The 13,935-nt window shown below is 33.0% G+C and overlaps 1 protein-coding gene across 2 annotated transcripts; it reads left to right on the top strand.

Moving 5' to 3' along the window:
* Positions 1–6,348: 6,348 nt before the first annotated feature.
* Positions 6,349–13,565, top strand: LOC149564041 (transcription factor TGA2.3-like). Of its 2 annotated transcripts, none has more exons than XM_089827138.1 (11): positions 6,349–7,131; positions 7,963–8,075; positions 8,811–8,884; positions 9,201–9,419; positions 9,564–9,632; positions 9,960–10,019; positions 10,109–10,186; positions 10,286–10,358; positions 11,383–11,654; positions 12,765–13,004; positions 13,100–13,565. In XM_089827138.1, exons 1-11 carry the CDS (start codon positions 6,962–6,964, stop codon positions 13,244–13,246), a joined length of 1,515 nt encoding a protein of 504 aa, XP_089683264.1. In that variant the 5' UTR covers positions 6,349–6,961; the 3' UTR covers positions 13,247–13,565. The 2 variants fall into 2 exon arrangements, with proteins under 2 accessions (XP_089683264.1, XP_089683263.1); XM_089827137.1 differs by having other exon boundaries at positions 6,824–7,131; positions 12,762–13,004.
* Positions 13,566–13,935: the final 370 nt, after the last annotated feature.

Here is a 13,935-nt window from a genome sequence, read left to right as displayed (position 1 = left end):
CACATGATGCCAACATTAGATCTACTTTGATTAGTATCCAATCCATGTTGACACCACACATTGAAGTATTGCATATAGAACTAGCCTATGCTGAAACATTGATGAAGAAAGATACTCATCTTTCTACACATGAAGGCTTAATTGGCCTTGCTGCCTAGCTAGACATTCAATTTCAATCTATAGAGGTAGAAAACAAAAAATTTGGGATGCAACTTTGAAGATAATTTTGGAGTTACACAAGCCATTTTTGGACAAACACACTGTTAGTGTACAACCCAAATGACATAAGTGTAAAAAAAGGGAATTATGATTATGAAGATTTGCAGAATAATGTTTGTCGGAGAAGATATCTACTTAGCAAGAGTAATATAAGCCGAGACAACAATTAAGTATTTACTCAGGGGAAGTAATAAGGTATGGAAGATAGACATCATTTTTGGATACAAATGAAATTTTTTGAAATTTTGAAAGTTTTGTATAGAAGCCAAAAAATGAACATACATTGTTTGACTTATGCACAAAATAAGGATGTATATGCCATGAAAAAGTGTTTTTGTCACTCCTATCAAAGGGGGAGATTGTTGATCTCAATTTGGTTTTGACAAGGTAGTGACAAACCACTTAGTAAAATAACAATGCATAGTGCATGCCAAGTGATCAAAGCAAGGTGAGCAATCAGTACGAATTGAGTGATCAAAACATGTCAAGCAATATGAATAGTTAGTATCAAGCACCAGTATGTGCCGAGCATATAGTATATGTTGAGTCATTCCAGTGCCGAGTAGTCTATACATGTCAAGTAATTGAGGTGTCAAGTAACAATAAATTTCATGTTCTATAGAAACTGAGTTACAACATTCAGAGTACAGTGAAGGCCAAGCATCAAAGCTTATTGATGTTGAGTGAATAGTGAATCATATAATTGTTTCTTATGATACAAACTACTATGTAAACCATTTTTGGGTTGACATAATCATGAATTTACGATTATAAGAGATAAGTATGGGGTCATATTTTGAATCCCTATGCAACGCATGGGTAAAAACACAAACATGTATCACCCTTTTGTAAAGGAAAAGGCTAACAAAAGTATAACTATTCACCTTCAATGACATAAAATTGGTATTATTATTTTGAATTTGAAAATGAAGTAAACTAATGAAATGTGTAAAAATGGATGAAGTTTAGGATTTTAGTTTTAAATAATTATTTGGAATAAGAATTGATATATTTTTCTAATTTTTATATATATTTTTTAGCTACTGAAAAAAGGCTAAAAATTAGGGGTCTAGTTCCCATAACAAAATTATATATAAACAAACTTATTTCCCTTTGATCTAAGACTATGTTATAGATAACATATATAGCTAGAATAATCAAAAATAAAATTCATTTTTAGACCTATATTTTCTCTTTTATAATGATTCAAATTTCAACTCACTTGAAATTGATAGTTTTCATCTCTCACCACATATTTCAAAATAAATCTATTCTAACCTGGAGAAAAATTATACATTCTAGAAGAAGACTCTCTCCTCTAGAATGCCGCGCGCGGGCACACACACATGATTTAATATTTTTTTCTTTCTCAAAATTGAAATCTTTTTGAGTGTTAAAATATGTTCTTATAGAATTTTTTAATTACAATAAACAATATTTAATTAAAACACTATAAAATCTATATGAGAATTAAATTTCTATCTAAAAGTTTATATGAGAAGTTTATATAAAATTAAGGGAAGCTTAAAGTGGCAATAAGAATCAATCATAGTCATTTATTTTGACCTAGCCCATCTCTATCAATGTTTATTTAAGGAGGTAAATCCTAAACAGTTTAATCAATGCACAAGGAGACGAATACTAAGAGCATAGAGAGCATTCATGGTGGCTATGATGGCTATGATAGAGTTATAAAAAGCATAATCAGTCTAAGAAGAATAGAAACAAGAAGTGGGCAGTGAAAGGATAAATTTGATTATGAGGATCAATGTTCAAATAATAAAGAGGAGATCTAACATCAAGTAGATAGGTGTTAATCGAAGGATCAAGTGTTGAATCATTCTAACAAGTGATATAGAGTAAATTTCTTAATAGAGTAGTCCTAATAGGATGTTGTAAATCTTTTAATAGAGAGCTTGGGTATGTGCATGATCATGGTCAACCAAATTATGCTCTTAAATGACAATAAAAAAAATTAGAATATCAAGGTTATGTCAACTTGACGCACAATTTTCTACTTGTTATTAGCTTTATATCAAAAAGTTGAGGGAAAAGAATCTCTAGGAAATTGAATCTAGTTTCTAAACTACTAGGACTTATCTCAAAAAAATAAAATTGTTTGGTCAAAATTTTGAATTTTAATGCAATATTACAAAAATTTCATAACAAAAAAAAGAAGTAGACAATTGTCTGACCACCTTAATCAAAATCAAATGATAATATATTTTAATAATATTCTAGATATAATTAGTAGACTCATTCTTGGATGTGACAAATATTTTTGTGTATTTTTATTCAAAATAAATAATAAATAATTAATTTTTTACTTCAGTATTTTTGGAATAAAAAAACTTGCGTGTTTGACCACCTTAACTAATTCAAAACTCTGCAAAATTTAATTTTTCATTTTTTTCCCTTATAGTGGAAGAAACATAGAATGTGATACATCTTTTGGATTTAAAAAATGTTTTACCATTTGAAAGTTATAGTTTTTTTTCAAGTAGTTTGTCAGTCAACACTTTATACGTAACTCCATTAGAAAATAAGTAATAATTACTTACTAAACTCATAATTTGACAAACCTTACATTTATGGAAAGATAAGAACATTCTTAAGAAACCCTCTTTATTTCATCAAATTTTGGCGAAAAAAGTCATTAGCTACATGTTTGAAGTAAATTTCACATAAGAAAACCCAAAAACACATTTTTAGGATGTTTTTAAAGTTGACCATATAGGGTTGGTATCAAAAGATATAGGATACCTTATAAAGATATTAATTTTTTTCATTTAGTATCAAGGTGGGTGGAAAAAAAATGTTGGAATAGATTTTGAAATGGTTTGAGGCATTTTAGAAGTACATATTTTTTAGATCGCCACTTTTTGGCACACCATGATTATGCACATACCTGCTTACTTAATTGTGAGTTTAAAATCCTTTAGTCAAGGTGAGATCTAATAGTCTTGTAAGCCTTTAATAGGGCAGACCCCTCAAAAGGTAGATCATAGCTTATGATCAAAACTTTGTATTTATAACTGGCCACACCTTACAATTGCAATAGTAAAGATTTATGGGTTTCATCCACACCCTAGTTTTACCTTCTCCTTGGAGGGTTTCTGGTAACCAAAATCTTATGTGTTTTGTGTTATTTACTTTATGCAATGGATGTGATGAATGGTTAGTTATTTCAGTTTACATCCAAAGTTATGAGATGGATGTATGGTGAATTATTTTTAAGGTTAAAGTTTTAAGTGCTAATTCACACCTCCCACTAGAACTTACTTTCCCATTGGTATTTCCAACAACAAACATTTACTCCACATCTTGTTACAAAACCAAAACTTGAAATTAGACCTAGTTCAATTTTGTGGTGTGAAATCAACAAAACTTTTGAATGCAAAAGTTAAGATTAGCATTAGTTTCCCCTTTCAATTAGTCATTACTAGCCAACTTAAGTGAAAATCATTTTAAGTTGTATTTTGGGCTTTCTATAAAAGAACACAACCTAACTCACTGTGATCATCTTGGAGGAATTGTGGTCTAAAGTCACTAAAGTATATTCTAGCAAAAGCTTACGAATATTGATAAATACTATTATGTATCCCAGATCACATATAATTGAATAGTCAACCTACGAATTTGAGTTAAACTATTATTTAACAAGCTCCTCAGGTGTTTACAAATATTTCATGTCATTTCATTCTAATTTCCCTATGTTAGAAGATGAGGCAAACTAGATCTCACATCACAATACATTGAAGATTAGTTTCACAATTTCACAGTTGAAGAATAGATGAATATCAAATTTGGAATGCATAATGTAACTTCTAGAGTGGAGTTGACCCAATACTTTTAATAGTTATTGCTTTGATAAAAAGTTTTTAATTTGAATCACCTTGATATTCTAAAACAATGACAAATCATTCTACATCTTTAGCCACAACTCTATTGATATCAGATCTAAACTTAAATAAGTTTTTTATTTGTTTAAAAATTTCATATGTGACATATTTTTATGTAAAAAGTAGATATGTCGAGTATTTGAAGGTCAATAAAATAATCACATTGAGCCTACAAATACATATTCTACAACTTATTAAGAAACCAAAACTTGAAGTTAAACCCAGTTCAATTTTGTGGTGTGAAATCAACAACACTTTTGAATTTAGTATTTAGGGTTGAGCATTAGTATGCCTTTCCAATTAGTCATTACTAGCCAACTTATGTGAAAATCATTTCAAGTTGTATTCTTGGGCTTTCTATAAAAGAACAAGCCCTGATTCATTATGATCATCTTGGAGGAATTATGGATCTAAAGTCACTAGAAAGAATATTCTAGCAAAAGCTTATGAATATTACTAAATACTATTATGTATTATTGTTCACATACAATTGAATAGTCAACCTAAGGATTTGGGTTAAAATATTATTTAACAAGCTCCTTGAAGGTGTTTACAAACATTGCTAGTCATTTCATTATAATTTCCCCGTGGTAGAAGATGAGGCGGATTAGACCTCATATTATCATAACACCTTGAAGATTAGTTTCAAATTTGAAAATTAAGATCTTCCAAGATATAAATCAAATATGGAGTGCACAATGTACTTCTAGAGTGAAGTTGTGAAGTTGACCCAACACCTTTAATAGTTATTGTTTTGATAGAAAAGTTATAATTTGAAAAAGCTTGATATTCTAAAACAATGACAAATAATTCTACATCATTAGTCACAATTCTATCGATATCAGATGTAACCTTGAATAACTTTTTTATTTATTTAAAAAATTCATCATTTTATATCAAATTCTAGATCACATCTATCTATATCAAATAAATAAATATATTTTATTTAAAATATAAACCTAATATCCTTTATCACATATATTTATGCATTATATAAATGGGAAGGTTGTTTATTTTCTCTCACAATTGCTACATCATATTTGACTATGACCAACTCTGATAAAGTATAGGTGAAGATGCGAGGTATGACCAAAAGTGGAGGTAAGTATGTGATCACCATGTTCGCCTAACCTAGCAAGAGTTTCACCATGAGGTGAATACAAAATGGCATGAGGAAAATAGTACCTATACATGGCTAAAGCCAAAGCCTCCAAATTTGACAAAGATAGTTTGATAATTTATGCAACCATTGATCTGTCCCCCTTTTTCCTCCTCCTATTTACGAAACTTAGGCTTTTACGAACAAATCATCAGAGGTTAGTTTTATATAAAATTAAAAAAGACAAGGCATCCTCCAGGGGGCATTTATGCCTGGTTTCATGAAAAGGCAGGTGGGACCCACTTTGACGAGTCTACGGTTTGGAGGGTTGCGGCCGTCCGGTGGCCAAATAGAAGACGGTGGGACCCACGCCTGCAAAATCCCTAACTGCCGTTAAACGTCGTCGAAGCCGAGAGGGCAAAAAGTGCTACGTGCATCCCACGCGTCAACATCGGGATCGTTGATGGGTTCTCATCATGCGCCTGCTTTAACCTCGCTATCAATGTGCCTTTGACTTTGACTTTTCCACCGACTTCCGCACCCTCCGGTTAAAAACTTTCATTTTAATTTTTCTTTAATATTTGTGGGGTTTTTGGTTTATTTGTTTAGTTTGAATTGCCTGACAAGTTATCCCCAGTTTAGCGGGGTTTTCCTATACTTTAAGGATAGAGATATAACTAAATTTGGCAGTTGTTTATATGCGTGGGTGGTTGGATTGAATTGTTGGGGAAATTTGATTCTAATACTTACTTATTTTGTCTGTGGCTAGAGGAAGGTTTCAGGTATTGTTGGAAGGCGTCATCTGATATTAAATGGAACGAAGAAAGGAGAAGTTTTAATGTTGAGAAGTGGGAGGAGAAGTAGTAGTAGTGGTTTCATGCATTCCAATTGAAATTCTAATTAGTAGTTGTTGTTGATGATAGTGGAGTGGTGGGAACAAGGATTGATGGGACCTCTTGCTATCCCATCTTGGAAACAAGACAAATCAGATGTATACAAAGACTAAAAACCTTTTCCCTTCAATTATCCTCCTCTTCCTTTCTCTTCCTTCTCCTCCTGCCTAATCAGGTAATCATAACCATTATTCTGCAGGCGTACAGATGTATGCCTTTGCCTTTTCTTGAGCTGACTCTGCCTTGATTCTGATTCTGCGATTGAACTGAATCTCACATGATTTTGAACTCGTGCAAGATGGGTTTTTTTCCTCTAGAGTTTAGAGGTTTCTAAGCCTCTTTTTGGACATGGGGTTCTTTGACCATTGCCGTTCTTTCCATTGGGAGATGCCTGAATAAGTAGCCCTTTATGAATCTCAGCTGAAGTGGAGGTGGAGTACTAGTTCTTGCAATCAAGAGATAATAAACCTATGTGTTGATGGTGTTTGATGAATCCCATGGAAGAAGAGTACTAGCTCTTGTTCTTGCAAGCAGGAGATCAATAAATTTAGGAGGTTTTTGGTGGTGTTTGATGAATCTCAATGGAAGTAGATACTAGTTCTTGCAATTAAGAGATTAAGTCAATAAGCCTACTTGTGAATGGTGTTGGATAAATCCCATGGAAGTAGAAAACCAGTTATTGCAATCAGGAGATCAATCAATAAGCCATCTTTTTGGTGGTCTCTGATAAAGCCCATAGAAGTGGAGCACTAGTTTTTGTTGTTGAAAGCAGGAGATCAATCAATAAACTTGGTGGTGTTTGTTGAATCTTGTGCAAGTAGAGAATTGAAGGATGTGAAGAAAATTGAATGGCTGAAAGTAGATCATTATCGGAGCAGATGTTTATACAAGCAGCATCATCTCCAGGCTCCAGCAGACAACAACAACAACAACATCATCATATGCTGCAACAACAACAACAACATCATCAATATGGGATGCTTCAAGGAATTCCCACCTCTTGTCCCTCCAATATCATGTACTGGTTCATTTTTTTCCCTGAATTAATCTACTATGATTTTTTGTTTTTGTATTGAATATTTTTGTTGCAATCTTGACTAACCCTTCCGTTTGATTCTTCATCATCAAGCCCAAGTGCGTTTAAATTTTCAATTGCTTGATTTGATTGCACACCAGTAGGAAGCAAATAAATGGTAGTGCACAAAACAGTTCAACAACAAGCACTTATAGTGAGGATAAATCTAGGTCACGGTGTCTTGTAAGATAAGGACAGAATAAAACAAGATAAAGCATGCAATTCGCTCAAGGTACCTTTCAATACAAGTATAGAGAAGAAAAACCAGATAACTTGTAGCATATGGAGTTTTTGAGAACAATAGGAAATGAAATGAACAATTTTTTTTATCATACTTAATAAGATGTATGTGAAGACAACATTAAAGTCACAGTTTGAGCCTTTGCAAGATTGATCAATTTCAACGTTGCAGACATGGAATGCTCCTTGATTCAGAAAATCTTCTGCTTCCAAAAACTTATATACTGATTACAAGAACTTAATATTTGCCAAGAAACTATATTAGATTGAAACATGAAAAACCTGTTTTGTTTGGATGGTGCTGATCAATAACTTTTATCTTTGGGCAATCATAGGAGGCCTCTGTGCCCTAATTCCCTCCGAGTATGTAAATTTAGTTATAATCATGAATAAATATGTACAAGATCTTCCTAATGATATTTTGTTGGATTGTATTTTGATTGTATTCTATGCATTGACTGATTGGTTTTGAGGTTAATTAGCATGAAGTTTTTTTTATGAACTGATTAAAGCTCTTGTTTAACCTGATGTTAGGACACACACTGGATCAGACTTCGTCAAAGACAATCCTGGAGCTTACGACCTAGGCGAACTTGATCAAGCTCTCTTCATGTACCTTGAAGGAGATCCAACGGCTATGCAGAAACGTAGGTTAACATATACGCACATATATATATATATATATATATACACATTTCTCTTGAATTGAAATTTTATAATGATGGTCAGACAACAATATGCCTTATTTATTTATTCTATGCATGAAACGTTTTGGTGACGTAAAGATGCGGTTAGATTAGGTTAGTTTTGCATATAACTTCACAATATTCTCCATTGTTTTCTTTCTTGGAAAATTCCATGGCAGACTGGGGGAGGTAGCTTAAAGTAGAATACATGACTACTCTTAGATGAATGTGACATGTAACAGTTTGTCAATGGAGGGCTTGAAAAAGGAGTACCTGAATGCATACAAGTCCAGATATGGCCATTTTACTGAGAGCCAAAAATGTGTGACTCCCTATTCTCGAACCAGTCAAGATGGCATTTTTCTTCACACCAATCAAGTGCTTCTTACAGTTTCACTCTGTGCTATCAAAACCACCTCCGCCTGTCTTGATTCCTCATCCGTGCATGAATTGTTTGAATAGTATATCAACCCACTGTACAAATTCAAATTTCAGTACAAGTCTACATAAATAATAAAGAAAATGTTTCTGTGAACTGAAATTTATTCGTCAAAGTTCTTATTGGAATGGGTCATAACAATAGATTCTTTGAATAAAGGCTACAAAAGCTAATTCTTTATGTTTGAGGATGAATTCAAGATATGGAGAAAGTTTCTAGGGTTTTAAAGTATGATTGTGGGTTTTATGAACGTGCAGAATACTCTGTTGATCGACCGCCAACTCTCAACATATTTCCTTCCAGGCCAATGCATTTTGAAGCCTCCCCACCGGTAAGTAGAACAATGAAATGTTCCTGCAAAGTAATTGGGTCTCTTTTTGGCATTGAAATAGGACATGAATTCCTAGTGATAGACACATTGTTTTCCTCGTATTTTAAATTAGTTGTTAAAAACTTATGAATGAGAACAGATTTCTACAATTTATGATAATTATTTGAAAGAAATTTTGAATTTGATAGTATAAAGTTTTTCCGTGTGAAGGATAACTGATTCGAAACATTGATGTAAAATAACTTTACACAATCAAATCTAAATTTTGATGAATTGGTTGCTCTTTTGTTTGATTATGTTTTTTTCTATATACCAGGCCATCTCTAGGGCGACTTCTATATCAGGAGCCGAAAGCTTTGATTCTGAATCTGCCCACCACACAATCTCTCACAAAAGAGGTCCCCAGCAACTCGAGTTCGATTCCCAGACCAGTGTGAAAAAATCAGAGCCCATGGAGGCTTCTGACCAGATGGGGAGAAATATTGGTACCACTTCTAAGGAAATTACATTGAATGAAGTCGATAAAGATGTGAAGGTACTTTCTTGATAGACATCGCGTTTGTGTTTGTCTGTACATTTGTCTCTTTGACTGCATGTTTTTCTGCATAAGACAAGTCAAAATGCAGGATTTTCTTACCTGAAACATTGATTTGCCGTGTGCCTGCCTTCATCTTAAAAGCATGAGCTCCATAGGAAAGGCCCCACATCAACTTCTGATCCAGAAGGGAGCAAAACAACTGACCCTAAGGTGTGTATATATATATATATATTTGCTTCATATAAGTAGTTTTATTTAGTAGCCATAGTTTTCTATAGTCTATATTGTAAGAGTTGTTTTCAAATTAGTTGGGCATAGTTTTCTATAGTCTACATTGTAAGAGTTATTTTCAATTAGTTGGGCATGACTTTTTTTAATGTTAACAAAACAACTCTTATAAAATTGTTTTCAAACATTGATAAAAGAATCTATGTGCAAACTAGTTCAAAAGAAACTCTGACAGCATATATTTTTGTTTTTAAATCTTGTTAGAGTAAAAGAGACTTATGTATACATACCCATGACCTTTTTCAACAGACTTTAAGAAGACTGGCTCAAAATAGAGAGGCGGCTCGAAAGAGTAGACTGAGGAAAAAGGTGACAAACATACAGCGACACATTATTATTTTTTATTATTATGTAATGATGTTTTGTTGTGTATTCAACAAACTTAGTCTTCGTTGCAGGCATATGTTCAGCAATTAGAATCCAGTCGGATGAAACTGAATCAGATTGAGCAAGAACTTCAGCGTGCTAGAGCACAGGTACATTGAACTGCAGCTTATTTCCACCATGCCTGATTTCAATACTTTTTATTTTACAACAAGTTTGGTTTTAATTGTTTGTGTCGTGTACGAATGAAGGGTATATTTGTAGGAGCAAATGGACTCCTAAACGAACAAGGCCATCCAGCTGGTAATGCTGTCATAACTTCTGGTATGTCTATGCTTCATTCTACTCGATTTTCGTATAATCTGCTTTTGCAAATTAACACAACAAGAAAACCAGCAATGGAAACAACCAACCATGACCAAATAACAGCCATTTATGTTGTCTTTAGAGATTGAATAGATTTTAGAATATACTAACGATCTGTCACTACTATGATAAACTTTGTAGGTTGAAAAGATTTTAGTATTATAGTAATTATCTGTCACTATTATGGTATTCAACGAGTCTTTCTACAAATAACAACAAAAACCAAAATGATTATTGCAAACTAATAAATGAAAAAATCAACAGAACAAACCGGCCAACCATGACAGAATCAGTCATTCATGTTGGTCATAGAGAACCAAGACAGAATCATAGTCATTCATGTTGCTCATAGAGATTGAATAGATTGTAGTATATAGTCATGATCTACCACTATCATAGCAACTGAATGAATATCGATTGAATGTTTCTCGTGACCATCATTGTGTATCTATGTAAATACATTTACACAATTTAATTTAAAGATTGGACTAATCAACATTATAAATTGCAGATTTTCTGATAGCGTTAGATAAATACATGATTCTTATAATAAATCATAAAATATAATTGAAAGTATCAATATAAAATAAAAATCTTATATAATGTAAGACTATATATTAATTTTAATCTACTCTAAAGATATTCAATTTAGACTATGGAAATGTTATATCTTTAACTAAATGTTTACTATCTAGTATTAATTTATAATGAGTGGGATCTAATTCGTCCAAACTGTTTAAGAACATATTTAGAACCAATGTCAATTTCCAAATACTGTATTCTTAATCTAATGTGTTTAATATCTTCAGATAAATAACTCCAATATTTTTATTGATTTATTCATACAATAGTAATAGCAGTCTTTAGTTTGCTCTAAATATATGCTTCCATGACAATATTTTTGCTGGCTAATTGATCTGATCATAACTAATCACATCAATGATTGATTTGCATGGTATCCTTTTCTGTTGTCTGTAATCAGAAGCAGCAGCATTTGACATAGAATATCAACGTTGGTTGGAAGAGCACCATCGCCACATGTGTGATCTTAGAGCAGCGTTGCAGGAGCATCTCTCAGACGGTGATCTGAGGCTCTTTGTCGACAACTGTGTTGCTCACTATTCAGAGATCTTACACATCAAGAGTGTCGCTGCCAAAGCAGATGTTTTCCACCTGCTTTCCGGCATGTGGAAAACTCCTGCAGAGCGTTGTTTCATGTGGATTGGTGGATTCCGACCTTCAGAGCTTCTCAAGGTATTTCATCATTTTCTAGCATGTGCATGCTAAGATGCGTTTCTTTCATATTTCATGGACCGAACATATTTGAACAATGAATCTTACGTACAGTTAGTCTTATTTATTTTTATATAAACAATTTTCAGTTATTTTTGTGCATGTTTATGGAATACGTCAAGAGATATCAGTCTTCAGGCATTTATCAATTCTCGATAACAATATAATTATAGGCACTTCTAGACTGATTCTTCTTGGTGTCTTTTACATAAATGCATGTAAGATGTCTTTTCTGGTTTTATTAATAAATGAGGCTGAAGACTTTCAAGTAGTAGATGCCAAGCACCTCTAGATTGATTTCTCTCTCTATTTTTAATGGATGTATGCAAGATATCTATGCTACTTGTACTGGTAAATCAAGTTTAATACGATTCATTTTACAAGAGCTTAATATAGTAGAAACTAGGCACGTCTAGACTGATTCTATATTACTTCTACTGATAAATTAAGTTGAATATGATTCATTTATAAAGAGCTTCATATAGTAGAAACTAGGCACCTCTAGACTGATTCTATTCTACTTCTACTAATAAATCAATTCGAACATGATTCATTTGACAAGAGCTTCATATAGTACTAGTAGACACTAGGTACCTCTAGACCGATTCTTCTCCATGTTTTTAGCGAACAAATGCAAAATATCTCTGCCAGTTCTACTGATAAATCAAGTTGAATGTGATTCATTTGACGAGATCATCATGCAGTAGACACTAGATCACCAAGTCCAGTCTCCACGATCTATTTCTCTACTCTTTAAAAAAAAAAATCAAAAAAAAAAATCAATGTACTCGTTATATATATTTACTAGCTAGTATATAATATATGCATATTTCTATGCTAGTTCTACAAATAAATTAGATGGAACACAATTTATTTGATGAGAGCTTCTTGTAGTAGATATTAGATCAATAAGCTTCTTGTGATAAACATTAGATCACTAATTTCAGTGTCCATTGGTCCAATCTTCCAGTCTTATGAAATCAATTGACTTGTGTTCTATATATATAGAGAGAGAAAGAGAGAGAGAGAGATAGACATACTAGTCATGAATATATGCATGTTTGTTAGCAGGTTCTTCTTCCTCATATAGAACCTTTGACGGAGCAACAATATCAGTGCATTTGTAGTCTGCAACAATCATCAGTGCAAGCAGAAGAGGCCCTTTCACAGGGAATGGAGGAGCTTCAACAATCTCTATTGGAAACCATAGCTGCAGGATCTCTGACATCTCCAGCCAACATGGCAAATTACATGGGTCAGATGGCAATTGCCATAGGAAAACTTGCTAATCTAGAATTCTTGATACGCCAGGTATATTTCTTTCTTAAATCCCTTCCATAACTTTATTCTGAAATTTTGAAAAATCCTTCAGAATCCCAATACATGATTTGTCTTTAAAACTACAGGCGGATAGCCTGAGACATCAAACTCTGCAACAGCTCCACAGGATCCTCACCACCCGGCAAGCTGCCAAGTGTTTTCTTGCTATTGGAGAATACTTCTCTAGGCTTCGCGCACTCAGTTCTCTCTGGTCTGCTCGACCCCGAGAATGATTCAATGTATGAATGAATCATAATTTATTCGCAGTGCACATATTTATGTTAAAGAGAAAAATATTTCAACTATATTTTCAAGGTTGAAATACATGTATTCATGACGACTTGGCTTACAAGAGGTTCTCTCTTTGCTTAAAACACACCACAACTGCGTTATTTAATGATTCAATTTCTCTATAGATTTTTGTTTTCCCCGAACCCATTGTTTCCCACAACAACAACATTCATTGTCACCTTTATGTTCATGAAGATGTCTATAAATATACATGAGACTCCTATGCAGGCTAATTTTCAGCATTGCACTGCTTTTTTCTAACTCGTCATCTGTAGCAAAGCTTATTTACATTACTTCGCTTACAGATCGAAAATAGATAGCCCATTTGTATATATGATAATATAAGAGAAATATTATTGATGTTACTTTCTTAACTTTACAAGGTTTCAAATTTGATGTCGATTGAATGCAATTCCAAACATCATTTGAGTCATTCATGTTGAATGCCTAAAATTAGATTGCACGAAGTAGGAACGAAGACATGGGTATCTCTTGGCCTATTTAATAAGTCTGTCATGGCTCATCAGGGAGAAACAGCTCTTCACAATTGTCATTCAGAAAGGAAAATAAGAAATATTGTGTTCTTGTTATATTTTAGGAGTTGTAAAATAGAGATTAAATGTAATATATT

The sequence above is a fragment of the Cupressus sempervirens genome, chromosome 4 (genome assembly GCF_028749045.1).
Source record: "Cupressus sempervirens isolate cs-2001-9-10 chromosome 4, ASM2874904v1, whole genome shotgun sequence".
NCBI lineage: Eukaryota > Viridiplantae > Streptophyta > Pinopsida > Cupressales > Cupressaceae > Cupressus > Cupressus sempervirens.
This window is presented reverse-complemented; position numbering and strand designations above follow the sequence as displayed.